Raw genomic sequence first — 17808 nt, forward strand, 5'->3', positions numbered from 1 at the left:
TGCAGAACACTTCCCAAAAACCTTTAAGCGCTATGATGAAACTGGCTCTCATGAGGACCGTCATAGGAAAGGAAGACCCAGAGTTACCTCTGCTGTAGACGATAAGTTCATTAGAGTTCCCAGCATCTGAAATTGCAGCCCAAATAAATGCTTCACAGAGTTCAAGTAACAGACACATCTCAACATCAACTGTTCAGAGACTGTGTGAATCAGGCCTTGATGGTGGAATTTCTGGAAACCACTACCAAAGAACACAAATAAGAAGAAGTTGCTTGGGTCAAGAAACATGAACAATGGACATTAGATCGGTGGAAATGTGTCTTTGGTCTGATGAGTCCAAATTTGAGATCTTTGGTTCCAACTGCCGTGTCTTTGTGAGACGCAGAGTCGGTGAACTGATGATCTCTGCACGTGTGGTTCCCATGGTGAAGCAGGTTTGATGGTGCGGGGGTGCTTTGCTGGTGACACAGTCAGTGATTTATTTAGAATTCAAGCCACACTTAATAACCAGCATGACTACCACAGCATTCTGCAGAAGATACACCATCCCATCTGGTTTGAGCTTAATGGGACTATCATTTGTTTATCAACAGGACAATAACCCAACACACCTCCAGGCTGTGTAAGGACTATTTGACGAAGAAGGAGAGTGATGGAGTGCTGCATCAGATGACCTGGCCTCCACAATCACCAAAACCTCAACCCAATTGGGATGAGTTGGACCGCAGAGTGAACTCTTTCAAGACTGTTGGAAAAGCATTCCAGGTGAAGCTGATTGAGAGAATGCCAAGAGTGTGCAAAGCTGTCATCAATGCAAAGGGTGGCTACTTTGAAGAATCTGAAATATAAACACTTTTTTTGTTACTACATGATTCCATATATATGTTATTTCATAGTTTTGATGTCTTCACTATTATTCTACAATGTTGAAAACAGTAACAATAAAGAAAAACCCTTGAATGAGTAGGTGTCCAAACTTTTGGCTGGTAGTGTATACATACACGTATATATATATATAAATAGATCAAATCTGTCATGCTCATGGATGAGTAGAACTTTTTTTTTTTTTTAAACATGCTGAGGAATACCAGGTTTTCAGCTCAAGTTCTGATGTCTTGGAAAAGCACAAACAGTTTGAGCTAAGGCTACAAACTAGAGTAGTCTCATTAAAGGGGACATCTTCTGATGCAAAACCACCAAAACATGAGGTCAATGCCTGGCACATGGCTAGACATAGAGTACATTTTTTTAAACAATGACACTTAAAAACAGGAGAAATACAAGATAAGCTTGGTTGTAAAAAATATTTTACAGCAGTAATCATGATTCTGAAAAAAACATGCAATTAACATGTCATGAAAATAAATAACCAAAACACATGTACAAAAGAAATGTAGTACAGTAATTTTGCAGTCCATTGACTGACTCAAACAAATTTTCCCAGAGACTTTGTACATGCCTATACTGCCAAGGCACCCAAGCCTCGCGGTTAGAGAGGTAGCCTAGCAGTTAGGGAGGCGAGCCAGCAACTTGAAGTGTGTCTGACGGTAAAAATCTTGTGCGAAGTGAGCTGGCAACATGAGGGTTGCTGGTATCAAATCCTAGATGCCACTGCCTGCCTTTGAGCAAGGCACTTAACCCCCCACAACAACAGCACACAGTTTGGAAGTGCCCACACACTGCTCTAAAAAAAAACTGGATATGTATGCTTTGGATGAGTTGGGTTAAAAGCAGATGTCAAATTTTGGTTGGACCTTATGTGCAATTGACCAATTAAGTGATCTTAATCCATATGCTATGCTCTTTTTTTGATGACCAAAGCCAAACGTTATATTCACAATGCACATGCACAAAAACGCAATATTGCCTCCATGAAAGCTTTTAACTGAAATCAACTCAAATGGTGATCTGTGGGTATGTTGACATGCAGAGACTAGAATGAGTATATTTGCAGTATTTGAAGGTTGCAGAGACAGGCTGTCTCTACTGACAGTGACAGTATTGGGCTGCAGGGGCTCGGAGGTGATAATGGCCAGTGCCAAAACCTTCTAATTCATTTGCAACAATTTTCTGTTCTAAGTGCATGATGCCTTTGACAAGGTCTTATCTTATCTCCTTTCTACTCATTTACAGTGAAATACATACAAAAAAATGAAATTCTTTAACAATATTTGTGCCATAGTCCTAGCTAAAAGTGTAATGACAACATGAGCAGAGAACAGGGATGCATCCAAAATGGCACCCTATTCCATATATAGTGCAGTACTCTTGACCAGAGTAGTGCACTATGTAGGGAATAAGGTGCCACTTCAGACACAGACCTCTTTCAGCACCTTTCTCTTCTTTATCCTGCCAGTGCCTAGAGTCACACTGGAGCCAGGCCAGGGCGACAGGCTGAGAGCTCTGCTCTGCTGAGCATGCACATGCCTCAGGGAACACACATGTCCCGACAGGAAGCACTGCTATGGGTATGTGTGAGTGAGTGAGTGAGTGAGTGAGTGAGTGAGTGAGTGAGTGAAAGATGTGTGTGTGTGTGTGTGTGTGTGTGTGGACGTGTTTAAGTATACTTAAGGTTAGGAAAAATAGGATTTTGAATGGGACTGAATTGTGTGTCCGAACAAAGTTAATTATACAAGACTGTGTGTGTGCGCCTGTCTGTGAGACAGCGTAAGGGAGTGTGTGTAAGGGGGAAGAGTTTTTTTGTGGTGCTGACTGTGGCCAGTTAGTTGACATCTGTCTGTCTTTCTGTGTGAGTCTCACTGTCAATCTCTACTGCAGCAGAGCAGTATCAGAGACAGGACATTGCCACATCACTGGCTCAGGTCTCACTACTGTATCAAGCATCAGACAAGTCAGAACTACTGCAAACAACAATTTACTTATGAGTCAGATTCCACATATTTCATACCATTTTTCACATTTGGATGAGCACATTGATTTGCAGTGCTTTTAATCATTGTCTTTGGTCAAATCTATTTTACTAAGATTCACTAACTTCCATGGCTTAAGTGATTGGAACTAAAATACATTAAAAAAATTATAGATGATAATAAAAAATAACATATCTCTACACACTTTGAAATGTTGGTGTTTCGCTGCTGGTGAGAGGGACACTTCGATAATCTTTGAAAATAATGTTTGAGCACTTCTGGGTTTTTTTCTCCAGAAGCAACAACAATGATAAAACATATGTCAACACACACAAAATGAAATGTCAAGCTAAAACAGTACAATTCTCTCTAGTACATCCGGGATCCATGGATCTGAAAAAGCTGAAAGACAAGCACAGACAGGAGAAAAAATCAGAGGATGCCATCATTGAAGACAGATTCTCAGTGTTGTATTTCAGAGTTGATCGGTTACATGCTCATGTTACATGTTCACATCTCATACTGTGTATCAGCTGTGATTGGGTGACATGTGAAACAATCTAAACACATACAGTAAATGTAGTATTTTTTATGTTTGATGCTGATGGTGACGATGGGGACAGAATGATAAAGTAATAGTGTTTGTGACATCCAGGACTCCCTTTGTTGTGAATGGAAAAAACAACATGAGCTTGTATTGTTTCTTTGGCACTTCTCGTCACTTGATTAATTGGTGTTTGGATGATAAACGTCGCAGCCCCACTGTGCAGTTCTGCCAAAATGTCCCCTTTACACATGTACAAGTAAGATTGTGTGTGTTTGTGTCTTTTTTTCATATAAAATGTAAAACACACTAATACTACCACTACAAAAAATGTCAGGGCTATTCCATGTCATTGCATTGGTAATAAGAGATGTTTAGGTGTCGGGTTGGATCAATGGCAGCACAGCAGCATCAGCTCATCATTAGTCTGGGAAATCCCAGATCTAGGGCATTGTTAATGTGGGAGGCAACCCACCTGCCTAGTGAGACTAACTCATCATCAGACCAGCTGGGTTATGCTGCTGAGCAGATCATTTTCCAGGCAGGACACAATGTCCCCAGAGCAATATGGAACTCTGGCATCACACATGGTATTTCAAACAAATAGTAGTTCACGTTTGAAGATGGGGAGCAAAAGTGCAAGGCCTACTTTTTTCTCTCTACATATTTGTAAATCAAAAAAAACTTTAATAAAAGTTAGTCTCTGCTTGGCCTTTGAATACTGTATGGAGTTTGAGGCAAGGCAATGTAATGCTGTGGAACAGCCCTGGATCCCTTTTGATCACAGTCTACTACTGCTACTACCCACTACCAGCCAACAACACTAGCATGGATCCTCACCCATTCATGTCTTTGGAACACTGACACAAGACTGTCATTCCCTTATCCACTCATTCGGGGTGGAATTTCTCTCTCTTCCCTCCACCTCATCCTGCGCTCCTTTCTCCTGCTGCACCTCTGAAGCCTTCACTCGAATAAAAGGACGAAGAATTTAAAAAATGAGACAGAACGACAACAAAAAATAATGAACAGATTGAGTATCTGGGAGAGTGAGAGAGATTGAGAGTGAAAGAGAAAGAGAGAGCGAGAGAGAGGGAGGTGTGGATGATGGAGTGAATGTGAATGCGCTTGTGAATGACATTTGAGAGTTGTGTGTGTGACATTCAGTGTTTGAGTGGAAAATGCCAACATTAAGATCAAAGGATACTCAGATCATCTTGGATGAAGAGAAATGTCACATGGAGACACTCTGTGACAGATCCGTATCCTGCTACTTCAGACCTTTGTGGAAGTGAATGGTGGTGATATGTGAATGGTGTGTGGTGTATGATGTATGAGTATATCCCTAAGACACATCTGCCCATGTACCTGTGTGTGTGTGTGTGTGTGTGTGTATATGTTTCCTGTGTGTCAGTCTCACCTTGGTCTTGTGGCTCTGTTCTGTGCCCAGGCCTGAGCCAGGTGTGTGTAGCTCCTTGGACACCACACACAGAAACTCTGCCTGGTCCTCTGTCCCATAGCTATACGACGAACCAATGTTTACCATCTATTAGAGACAGAGAGAAAAAGAGAGATGGAGCAACAAAAAAAAGAGAAAGAAAGTTGGACAGAGAAAGAGAGGTGGCCCGTATCACAGCAGGTAAAGTCATGGATGCTCATGCAGGGAGGAGGGACAGAGGGTAAGGACGCCTAGCAGCACTACATGTCTGCTACAACTCTACTGTGGGCAGTGAGACTGAACTGTACACCCTGAAGCACTGACGGCAATGTTTAGCATTACAGTACTACTCAAAACATTTTACTGAACTGGCAATGTGCCAACATATGGTAGCTTCCACTGGAGCTTCCTTGGCTCTGCTTCCTTTTTGCATCTCCTTCCCCTTATGATCACTGGTCTGTGTCTGTTTAGATCAGTCTTCTTCTCAGTGGAAGGAAATGTGAAAAGGAGGCCGTTTTTGTGAGCAGATTGGGACTGGGCCTTGGTCTCGGATTGGTCTGATTCTGAGGCTCTGATTGGCTAACAGAGAGCAGGAAAGGGGTTGATTGGTTGGGAGTGTGGTAGAGCAGAGCAGCAGCGTGAGTCCAACCCACAGTCCAGAGCAGTCCGGTGCGGGGCTTTCTGCAGGTGCGCACGCTGACCTGCTCAAACTTCCAGCCGTCTGACATGGTGGAAACCATCTGGGTCAGCTCCTCCTCCTGGCACTGCAGCACCCGGTACACATGTTTAGGAGGCACCTGCTGATGGACGGAGAGAGAGAGAGAAGAGTGTGGAGAGAGAGAGATGTAAACACTGTAGCACCCGGTACACATGTTTAGGAGGCACCTGCTGATGGACAGAGAGAGAGAAGAGTGTGGAGAGAGAGAGATGTAAACACTGTAGCACCCGGTACACATGTTTAGGAGGCACCTGCTGATGGACAGAGAGAGAGAAGAGTGTGGAGAGAGAGAGAGATGTAAACACTGCAGCACCCGGTACACATGTTTAGGAGGCACCTGCTGATAGACGGAGAGAGAGAGGGTGTAAAGAGAGGAGAAGGAGGAGGAAGAGAGGGAGGGAATGTACAGATATAGGTAGGTGGGAAAGGTGTATGGATGTAGAATGAGAGAGAGAGGGGGGGGGTCTTAGGAAGGGAGAGAACGAGACAGCAGAGAAAACAGAGTGACCAATAGTTGTAGAAGGTGAGATGTTTGTAAGGAAAGGAAAGTAAAGGCATTTATTAGCAGAGAGAAAGAGGATTGGGAGAGCAAGGAGGTTAGCAAGAGGTAGTGATGTTTGGAAGATGAATGATAGTGAGAGTGAGCGTTAGGGTTGGGTGCTATCACCATACTGGAACATATGGTATTACCTAAATAAAATATTTCATCTTTTATTTTTGTGTACGCATCTAGGAGGGGATTGAAAGGCTGCTGTAACTAAGAGTCTTGATTTTGACATCTAGCCACTAGCCAAATGCATAGCTGGTGCCCTGAGCTTGATATAATTGATTTGACACATTTTAGATTTCTTATAGTTATAAGCAGTAGCACGCACCCCCACAGCCCACAGTATGTGTGTGCATGAGCGTGTGTCTAGCCGAAGGGTAGAGACGGAGGGTACAGTAAAGCGTATAATACAGAGAGAGTAGGAGGAAGATTGAAAGTTACATAACAGAAATCATAGACATGATGGGTGAAATATACTGAAAATAACTTTAAAATACAGAAAGAGTGAAACACATGACTGAACAGTCTTTCTGCTTGGCACATGCACATGTCTGTTTTTGTTTTAGCAGACCTGTAGCCATCTTGTATTGTGTAAATCCCTGTATCTTATCTACTGTGTGTGTGTGTGTGTGTGTGTGTGTGTGTGTGTGTGTGTGTGTGTATATATGTTTCCTACCTTATCAGGACCACAATGTCCTGACAAGTCACCAGAAAGTATTGACAAGGTAGGAAAAAAAGAACAATCATGGCATTTCTCATGCCCTGAATTAGGATTAAGAAGAAAAGAAATGTACTACCCAAAAAGTCCAGAAAATTCACAAAAACAAAGCTGAGTGTGTGTGTGTTTGACCTGTGTGATTTTACAGTCCCGCTCCAGGATCCTCTCCTTGATCAGTTTTATCAGAGGAGTGATGTTGTAGAACTCAGCCTCCTCTAACACACCTGGGACAGAGCACACACACACACACACACACACACACACACACACACACACACACACACACACACACACACACACACACACACACACACACACACACAATCAAAGTGTTATTACATTCTTATTACAAATCTTACTATACATTATAATAGCATCATAACGCAATATCTAATACCAAATGTAATCTAGTACCTTCTTCAGCCAGCTCCTTGTTGTAGACCAGTTTGCCATGTCGCAGGTAGTTAAGGATGGGGCCGAAGTAGGTGGGGTCTCTGTCTATCACATAGGCCCCTGTCTCGTCCTACAACAGAGGAAGGGAGAGAACAACCATGAGAATTAATAAAGGTATTAATATGAGATCAATATTAAGTGCTATTCTATTGTGCAATTCTATTGTATTGGGTTTTGGTCGAGATCTATGTTTGGAAACCCACTTGTGATCACTTGTTTCAAACTAACAGCAAAAGTCCTCTTTTCAGAGTGATAAGAGTGGCACCATTAGAGCCTAGTGGTTCTATATTACAGATAGTGCGAAAGAGATTCAGAGAGTGTGGTGGGGGGGATAGAGATAAGGAGAGAGAGAGGGGATATATACAGAGGGACTGAGAGTGAAGAGAGAAAGACATGGAGAGATGGGGAGAGAAAGATTGAGAGAGAGCCTGTTACATTCACACGGCGTGGCCCTTTCTTAGCTGACGGCATGCCAGTGCCTTTACAGCATCTCCATAAAGCGCTCCCTGCACGCTGATTACTAAACCAGCCCCAGGCACCCATTTTCAAACACAGAGATGCAGAGACTCTAGACAGAGAGAGGGAGGTAGAGAGAGATGAGAAAGAGGAGGAGAGAGAGGCCAAGGAGTTCAGAAAGAGGGAATTGGGAGAGAGGGATTCAGGAACACAAACAAGTGGCAGAGTGGAGCGAGCTATATAAGAGAGGAGAAGAAAGATAGAAGTAGCTGATTAAGGAGCAGATGGAGAGTGGGATGGAGAAGAGGGGAGGGATGGAGAGGCTGTGGTAAGAGGGCACAGCTCTGAATCTGAATCGAAGAAGTGCTGCAAAATGATTAGGAATGGAGGGAAAGGAATGAGAGCCTGCAGATCAGACAGACAGCGAGAGGGAGAGAGAGTGTGAGTGAGATGGGCAGAGGGATGGAGAGGCTGTGGTAAGAGGGCACAGCTCTGAATCTGAATCGAAGAAGTGCTGCAAAATAATAGGAATGGAGGGAAAGGAATGAGAGCCTGTAGATTAGAGCGAGAGAGAGAAGGCAGAGGGATAGAGGGTATGTGAGGCACTCAGCTGAATGAAGAAGGGATTGGGGAGACAGGCAGAGAAGAATCGATTGGAGATGAGAGCTGGCAGACACTGGATAGAGGAGGACTCAGACAGGGGGAGGGAGAGAGAGACAGAGAAACAGAAAAAGAGAGATACAGAGGACAGACAAGGGCACAGGGAGAGTTGCTGGGCGAAAGGGGGCTAGACAGAGGCAGAGAGACAAACAAACCCAGAGCAACTACAGTTGAGGACAGACAGAAACCTCCTCATTGGACATGACTTGACAGTATGTATGATGACGACACCTGTGTGAGGCTTCCAGAATATCTAGGTACCCTCGCTATGAATGATAAACACATGCACTCAGGCATGAACGCACACACTGAGGGTGAAGATGAAAAATGGGCTATATCTGTGATCTCCTGTGATCCTGGCCTGTCTGTTCAGCCACACTGCCGACAGTCAGCCCATTAAAAAAAATTCCACGGAAGATTCAACCCTCATCTGGTGTGTTAATGATTTACCCAAGGAACTACACAGTGTGCCTAGCCTAGTCTCTATGGGGGCCTCACTGGGTCCCACAGGAAATATCTGTTAGGCAAACAGAGGTGTTATTTGTCTCAGCACAGAAATAGAGACAGACACAGACACACATACAATCTTTACTTCCTCTCCTGGGGTGAAAACACTGGCTGAGACCAAACTGAACCAGTCTAATGCTAGCCTGGTCAGGTCATTTCCATCTAAAAGGACCCATGTGTACCAACATGTGAAGTTCATAGGAGAATATCAAATTGAGTGTCTAATAAAAGCGAAGAGTATTTTATTTATTTATTAAGGCATATATACATTTGTCAACTATTTTCCATCCTAAAAATTAAGAACACGCTTTGATTTCTGGTCAAACAGATGGAAAAGGGGTCTTAGAAAAGATCTGACAGAAAATGTCTTAAAGGGTATCAGAAATGCCTCAAAACACAATAATGTTGAAGTAAAGACTAATATCAAAACATATTTACTTTTGCCTTCTGAAACTTTAAGAAACACTGCCTTGAAATTCCTTTACTAAAAACCCACCTATCTTTCAGATATTTTCCTCATGAAGAGGGAGGATAATTAAAGTCTGTGTTTTAAATGTTTTGTTACCCCCTTTTCTCCTTTATTTTGTAGTATCCAATTGTTAGTAGTTACTATCTTGTCTCATCGCTACAACTCCCGTACGAGCACCTGCACCTGGCAACCTGGTTAGCCCGCCACAGGAGTCGCTAGTGCGCGATGAGACAAGGATATGCCTACCGGCCAAACCCTCCCTAACCCGGACAACGCTAGGTCAATTGTGCGTCGCCCCATGGACCTCCCTGTCGCGGCCGGCTGTGACAGAGCCTGGGCTCGAACCCAGAGTCTCTGGTGGCACAGCTAGCACTGCGACCACTGCTCCACCCGCCCACCAAGCCGCACTGCTTCATTAACACAGCGCGCATCCAACCCGGAAGCCAGCCGCACTAATGTGTCGGAGGAAACACTGTGCACCTGGCGACCTGGTTAGCGTGCACTGCGCCCGGCCTGCCACAGGAGTCGCTAGTGCACAATGAGACAAGGATATCCCTACCGGCCAAACCCTCCCTAACCCGGACGACACTAGGCCAATTGTGCATCGCCCCATGGACCTCCAGATTGCAGCTGGCTGCGACAGAGTGGCAAAGCTAGCACTGCAAAGCTAGCACTGCAAAGCTAGCACTGCGGTGCAGTGCCCTAGACCACTGCGCCACCTGGGAGGCACTAGTTAGTGTTTAATGATACCAATTTTGTTTATGAATTAAGTGATTCAAACTCGGAATTTCTTTACCAAACTGGTAACGGAATTTCCCCTACCAAAAACAATCGGTAACGGATATTCTGCAATTGAACTGGCTACAATGGGAAATCATAGTAGTCACAAACCACAGTTAGGTTCAAAAGTTTGGACAACACAGTAGAGTACAGTACAGCACAGTAAACAAGAGTATAGTTCAGTACAGTACTGCACAGTAGAGTACAGTACAGTAGAGCAGATTTCAGTACAATACACAGTAGACCACACTAGAGTTGAGTACACTAATGTACTCTACTGTACTGTATTGAACAATATTAAACTTTACTGTACTCTACTGTACTATATTGTACTGTACTGTACTGAACTCAACTCTACACTACTTACTGAACTCTAGTGTACTGTACTGTTCTGTGCTGAACTGTACTGTACTCTACTGAGCTCTACTATTCTGTACTTTGAGGTCCAAACTTGTGAAACATTGACGTCTATGACTGGTTCAGATTTGATCCGGTTTGGACCAACCAAGTTTGCTCTTGTTTGGGGGCAGAGCTCATAAAAAAAAATATTGCCAGTGGTGTAGAATAATACCCAAATATGCAAAGAGGATATTGAATATGTATACCTTAGTGCACCTATTTAGGATGCACCACCATGAAGAGAATGACATTCATATCCATAATTATGCATTTCTGTGTAGTACAGCTCAGGGACCCATGATAAAATTATGTTACCGGGTGTAAATTCACTTCACATACCATAGTTCAATACCAAAATATATTTTTTCAAATTCAATGTGTCATGTCATTGCTGACACCCCATTCTTTCTGCAGACATTGTTGAAATCTCAGCATATATTTAACCGTTTTTGGAAAACCTGGACACAAAAAACTGAGGGAGATTTTTACCGAAATTCTGTTCCCAAACTTTGCATTTGCACAGTTCTTTCAGTAAATGTGTTTTTTGTAAAAATGTTCTGTGTAAATTGTTAAAAAGTAGTCTTGTGTATAGAGTTGTAGGGTTTGGTAAACTTTGAAATCAAGTGTTTTACTGAACTGCCTTTATCATGCATATGACAACATAAACGATAAAGTTGGCTGAAGCGCATACAGATCTGCAACTGTGTTACTTCAGTGCTGGGTCTATTTTGGATTGGAGGTCAAATAGTATACACAAGAGCACATAACACCAGCCTCTAACATTGTAAAGTCCTAATCACTCTGCCAACAACAGTGCTGCATATTGTGCAGAAATATGCAGATCCCTTGACTGTTTCTACATTTTGTTGTGTTACATCCGGAATTTAAAATGGATTAAATAAAGATTTTTTTTGTTACTGGCCTACACACTATACCCCATAATGTCAAAGTAGAATTATGTCAATCCAAATGGTTACTAATTAGTTAAATGAAAAGCTGATATGTCTTGAGTCAGCCAGTATTCAGACCCTTTGTTATGGCAAGCCTCAATATATTCAAGAGTAAAAATGTACTTAACAAGTCACATAATCAGTTGCATGGACTCACTCTGTGTGCAATAATAATGTTTTACATGATTTTTGCATGACTGCGTCGTCTCTGTACCCAACACATACAATTATCTGTAAGGTTCCTCAGTCGAGCAGTGCATTTCGAACACAGCTTTAACCACAAAGACAAGGGAGGTTTTCCAATGCCTCGCAAAAGAAAGGCACCTATTGGTAGATGGGTAAAAATAAAAAAGCAGACATGAAATATCTCTTTGAGCATGGTGAAGTAATTCTTTACACTTTAGATGGTGTATCAATACACCCAGGCACTACAAAGATACAGGCATTCTTCCTAACTCAGTTGCTGGAGAGGAAAGAAACAGCTCAGGGATTTGGCTAATGGTGACTTTAAAACAGTTAAGAGAGTATAATGGCTGTGATAGTAGAAAAACTGAGCATGGATCAACCACATTGTAGTTACTCCACAATACTAACTTAATTGAAAGAGTGAAAAGAAGGAAGCCTGTACAGAATAAAAATATTCCAAAACATGCACCCTGTTTGCAACAAGGCACTAAAGAAATACTGCAAAAAATGTAGCTAAGCAATTAACTTTTTGTCCTGAATACAAAATGTTACGTTTGGGGTAAATCCAATACAGAGTGCCACTCTTCATATTTTCAAGCATAGAGGTTGCTGCATCATGTTTTGGGTATACTTGTGATCGTTGAGGACTGGGGAGTTTTTAATAATAACCTAAAAATAACCTAAAACACAGGGCCAAATCTACAATGGAGTCATATACCAAGAAGACTAAAATGTTCCAGAGTGGCTGAGTTACAGTTTTGACTTAAATCTACTTGAAAATCTATGGCAATTATCAACTAGGGCTGACCCCAATGAGTCGACTGGTCATTGTTTGTTTGATAGGCTGTTGGTCGACCAATCATTTTTAGTAGAGCAGTATTAAATACACATTTGTGCCCATCTCGGTGAACTAATACATTGCGGAGGTCTAGACTAAAAGCCAATATATGCTTGATCGGAAAATATGGTCGGTGGCTCCAAATGGAGTGTGGACCTTTGTACCGCATCGGCCATGTGCCTCCCAAATATTGTAACAATGTGGAGGGCTCCATATAGCTCTGCATTGATTGGTTGACGGTAGGTGGGGGCGGTACATCCTGTATAAACCCAAACTCACTTCCTTGACAACTTCCTTCACAACAGCTCTGCACTGCTCCACGAAGCGCAAGAAGTATGAATCCCCAGACATCTGCACAGGCTATTACTGTAAATGCTGCATGGCCAATGCAGACATCGGATTGACCATGTAGCGCCCAGATGCACAATGTACTTCTCTCTCAAGAACGCGCTCTCTCACCGCCAATTGGGCACATTCATTGTTTTATAACTTAATTATGAGAATTGTTTGCGTTTGGTTGTTAGTGTATATCAATTCCCCATTACATACTGTATATCACCAGTAGAACAGGACACACACCCGATTACGCTTAGAAGTAGGCCTAGAGGCTACCTGGCCAGCGCGCAAATGTAGGCCGAAAGAACAGACAACTTTCGGTAGATTATGATCAACAACCAATTTGACAGAGCTTGAAAAATTTCAAAAAGAAAAATGGAAATGTTGCACAATCCATGTGTGGAAAGCTATTAGAGACTAACCCAAAAAGACTCACAGCTGTCATCGCTGCCAAAGGTGCTGGTACAAAGTATTGACTCAGGAACGTGAATACTTATGTAAATTAGATATTTCTATATTACATTTTGATAAATGTGAAACATTTCTAAAAACATGTTTTCACTTTGTCACTGTGGGGTATTGTGTGTAGATGGGTGAAAAAAAAAAAGTTTTGATTTCAGGCCGTAACACAACAAAATGTGGAATAAGTCAAGGGTTATGAATAGTTTCTGAAGGCACTGTATGTAGTACTTTAAAGTATTTTTACTGACTGGACGACACACACACAACTTTTTTTCCAAAAATTAAATATTTGTGAAATAGGCAAGACTTTCCTTTCTTTTTCGGCACCAGACCTGCCTAATTTGAACTTTAACTTAACAGACTAAATTACACATCCTGTAAACATCTGACTCCAGAGTGATTTGTTCTTGAAATTTGTAGTTTTCAGATTTAGATATGATCATTTTTCACAAAATAGTTTGAGAAGAAAAATCTATTTAATCGACATCCATGTAATCGGCGCCTGGGGAGCAAAATCAAATCAATTCAAACTTTATGTCACATGCTTCGAAAATAACATGTGTAGAGCTTACCGTGAAATGCTTACTTACAAGCCCTTAACCAACAGCGCAGTTCAAGAAAGAGTTAAGAAAATATTTACCAAATAAACTAAAGTAAAAAATGATAAAAAGTAACACAATAAAATAACAATAACGGAGCTATATACAGGGGGTACCGGTCAATGTGTGGGGGTACAGGTTAGTCGAGGTCATTGCTAAATGTAGGTAGGGTGAAGTGACTATGCATAGATTATAAACAGCAAGTAGTAGCAGTGTTAAAAAACAAATGGGGGGAGGGGTGGGTGGTCAATGTAAATAATCCAGTGGCCATTTGGTTAATTGTTCAGCAGTCTTATGGCTTGGGGGTAGAAACTGTTGTTGTGGTGGTTAACTGCCTTGCTCAACGGCAGAACGGCATATTTCTTCACCTTACCGACTCGGGGATTACGAACAAGCAGACTTTCGGTTACTGTCCCAACTCCCTAACCGCTGTATCTTATCACTACCCAGGTTATCAAGATGAGTTTGGGCTTGTGTTGGAATCTGCAGTGACACAGAGGGTGGAGGGAGAGGCTTCACAACAATCCTGAACTGTGATAACGGAGAACCTGTAACTACAGCATACATGCTGGTTTCAGCTGGAGTACTGTGAACAGAGCCAGAAGGAGAGCAGGAGGAGTGAAAGAGGAGCAGGAGGAGGTGAGGCGGACAAAAGGAAAATACAATGAGAGAAAGAAGGGGGACAGGAGGATGTCACAAGGGAGTGGAAGTCAGGGCAGGGGTGACAGCAGGCACCAGGGATGTATTTTGGGACGGGGGGGGGGCAAGCCTGTAGGTGCCAGACAGAAAATAATCTTATTAAAATAGTAATACACAGTTGGTGTGTGTGTGTTCTAAACACTGCGGCAACCCACTGCAGATTGGAGCACAAACCAGCGGAAAACAATAGAGCTCCTGTGAAGATAGAATCACCTGGGTAACAGAAAAATAAAAACACAGCTAGTGGCCTAGTACTTGTTTCTTCTCTTTCTTCCGTGGATGTAATGTTGGACTTGGGTACTCTGTATTCCTGAGGACTCTATGGGGCCTTTCATCATAAGCCAGGTTACAAGAAGGGACTAACAGTAAATTAGTCGGGAGAAAAAGAAGTAGACTGCTAGTACTGTTTTAGAAACAGTTAATTAAGAGGCAATGACATGACAGTAGCCTGAGAGGAATAAGATGACTCAAGTGTGAGAAGAGAATGAAAAGAAAGAGGAGAGAAAGGAGAGGGACCATAAAAGGGGTGAGAGATAACAGAGGAGAGGAGGGAGTGTTTAGATGGTGTTTGACTAGAGGCAGAGAGAGCGAGAGAGAGAGAGAGAAATAGAGAGAGAGAGAGAGAGAGAAATAGAGAGAGAGAAATAGAGAGAGAGAGAGAGAGAGAGAGAGAGAGAGAGAGAGAGAGAGAGGAGGAATGAAGGTCACACAAAGATGATGCGCCTTATCTATTCACTGTGGCCAGTGGTGCAGGAGGACAGAGACAGATGTGCGCGCACACACACACACAGAGGGCGAAGATTAAAAATGAGCTACTCTGTCTCTCTATCGCCTGTCATCCTGGCCTCTCTGTTCAGCCACACTGCCTCCGGTCAGGAAAAGTCAACCCTCATCTGGTGTGTTCATGATTTACCCGGAATTTGCACAAGGAACTACACGGTGTGCCGAGCCTAGTGCCAGGTCCCTTAGTAGGTCCCACAGGGAAACAGAGGTGTTATTTACCTCGACACAGAGACAGTCGCACATACAATCTCTTTATTTATTCTATGGAAAGAGAGAAAAAGACAGAGGGAGAGAAAGGCAGAGAGGGAGAGAAAGAGAGAGAGAAAGACAGAGGGAGAGAAAGACAGAGAGGGAGAGAAAGAGAGAGTCGGAACGAGACTAATGGACACTAGAGCATTAATGAAGGTCACACAAAGATGATGTACCTTATCTACTCACCGTAACCAGTGATGCAGGAGGGCAAATCAATTTTAGCAGCCTACTATAGGGCTATGTTTGAAGCCAAGGGACAATACTATCTGTGATCACACATACAGAAAGAGACAGACACTGAAATAAATCCTATTATAGGCTTACTTCATTAGTGATGTACTGTATTTCACGAACAGATCAGTCACATATTGCCAACCTATCTATAGATATTTGTCTAACCCACCACTCTCCTCCCCCTCTGTGCTGCCAGCATAAACACTCTGCACAGGTCTGAATTCGGCAGCCAGTGCACATCCATCTGACTCACTGGGTATTGGGTAGAGCCTTATCTGGTGGTGGGTAGGCGTACCACAGAGCCATATCTACTGGTACCATTCAAATGTAATTGATTCGTCTGTCTATCTATCCATCCATCCACCCATCCATCCATCCATCCATCCATTCAATTAATTAATTCCATCAAGTGATCATGAGAGTTCGATGAACATCTTGCCTTATCGCTCTTCTCTGATATGTTATCTTGATCGAAGCTAAGCGCTTGATCAACTCGCCTTACCGTGTCCGAATGTAAGTCCTGGTGTTGACAGAGCCGATAGAGAAAGGACGTTTGTTCTTTGAGTAGGGTATGTCGCGTTGTGAGGAATACTGTGCCGCCGACGTTCAACCGGACCCATTTCCCGTTATTTCCCACTGTAGGGTTGACTCCAGAGCCGTTCCCGATGCTATGAGTTCCTGTCCCGCTCGATGCGGTAGCGCTCGAAGTGGCCGTGGTCGTATTCTCGCTTCCCTCGCTATCTTTGTTATTATTGTTGTTGTTGTTATTATTGTTATTGTAGCCATGAGGTGTCGGTAACGAACCGACTTCTGATTCAGCCTGCGGCACACATTTCCTTTTATCCTCCGTTGCCATTAGGAAATAGCAATGGATGCAAGCAACGTTAAAAAGCAATAGCTTGCGTACCAACTGCCGTTTCAGCTTCCTCTCCCTTTCAACAACGCCTGTTCCCTCTCTACCACAACCATGTACCGCTTTGACTCGAGCTCCGCCTATCTTCCCCCGGTTGAGCAACCGGAGCGTCATGTCGAAGCTGTTGCCGTGCACCGAGAACTGTGGATCTTGTAGTTCCAAAATTCTTGCCTAAAGAAAATCATGTCAAAATAAAATGAAAATTGGATGATGGCTCAGATAGTTATTGAATAATATCAGGCTAAGACTGCAATTCTTTTCAACTGCATTGTTGTGTAAATTGTGGGGAATGAGAAACATACCATTTGTAATAGACAAAGTGTAATACATGTAGTTTAATTACACAGGATTAGGTTGATTGCTATTAGTTCTACACACATCTTTCATCAAAAGGTTCACAAATGACTCACAAACAAATCCCACCTGAGAATATCATTATTAGATTGTACAGACACAAATATAAACACAACATGCAACAATTTCAAAGATTTTACTGAGGTACAGTTCAGATAAGGAAATCGGTATATTTAAATACATTCATTAGGCCCTAGTCTATGGATTTCACATGACTGGGAATACAGATATGAATCTGTTGGTCACAGATCAGAAAACCAGTCCGTATCTGGTGCGAGCACCACTTGCCTCATGCAATGCAACACATCTCCTTCACATAGAGTTGATCAGGCTGTTGATTTTGGTCTGTGGAATATTGTCCCACTCCTCTCCCAAGGCTGTGTGAAGTTGGTGGATATTGGCGGGAGCTTGAACACGCTGTCGTACACGTCAATCCAGAACATCCCAAACATGCTCACTGGGTGACATGTCTGGTGAGTATGCAGGCCATGGAACAACTGGGACATTTTCAGCTTCCAGAAATATTCCTTAGGTCCTTGCGATATGGGGTAATCTATTATCACGCTGAAACATGAGCTGATGGCGGCAGATGAATGGCACGACAATGGGGCCTCAGGATCTCGTCCCGGTATCTCTGTGCATT

The 17808-nt window shown here is 42.8% G+C and overlaps 1 protein-coding gene across 5 annotated transcripts; it reads right to left on the bottom strand.

Moving 5' to 3' along the window:
* Positions 1-1035: 1035 nt before the first annotated feature.
* LOC112224401 (BTB/POZ domain-containing protein KCTD5) lies at positions 1036-16886 on the bottom strand. Of its 5 annotated transcripts, none has more exons than XM_024387931.2 (7): positions 16401-16885; positions 7250-7358; positions 6968-7059; positions 5506-5649; positions 4835-4960; positions 4255-4378; positions 1036-3272 (listed from the first exon to the last, which is right to left on the bottom strand). In XM_024387931.2, exons 1-6 carry the CDS (start codon positions 16752-16754, stop codon positions 4289-4291), a joined length of 915 nt encoding a protein of 304 aa, XP_024243699.1. In that variant the 5' UTR covers positions 16755-16885; the 3' UTR covers positions 1036-3272; positions 4255-4288. The 5 variants fall into 5 exon arrangements, with proteins under 5 accessions (XP_024243699.1, XP_024243698.1, XP_024243701.1 ...); XM_024387930.2 differs by having other exon boundaries at positions 5506-5652; XM_024387933.2 differs by having other exon boundaries at positions 5554-5649; positions 16401-16884.
* Positions 16887-17808: the final 922 nt, after the last annotated feature.

Source organism: Oncorhynchus tshawytscha, linkage group LG25 (assembly GCF_018296145.1).
Source record: "Oncorhynchus tshawytscha isolate Ot180627B linkage group LG25, Otsh_v2.0, whole genome shotgun sequence".
In the NCBI taxonomy this organism is placed as follows: Eukaryota; Metazoa; Chordata; class Actinopteri; order Salmoniformes; family Salmonidae; genus Oncorhynchus; species Oncorhynchus tshawytscha.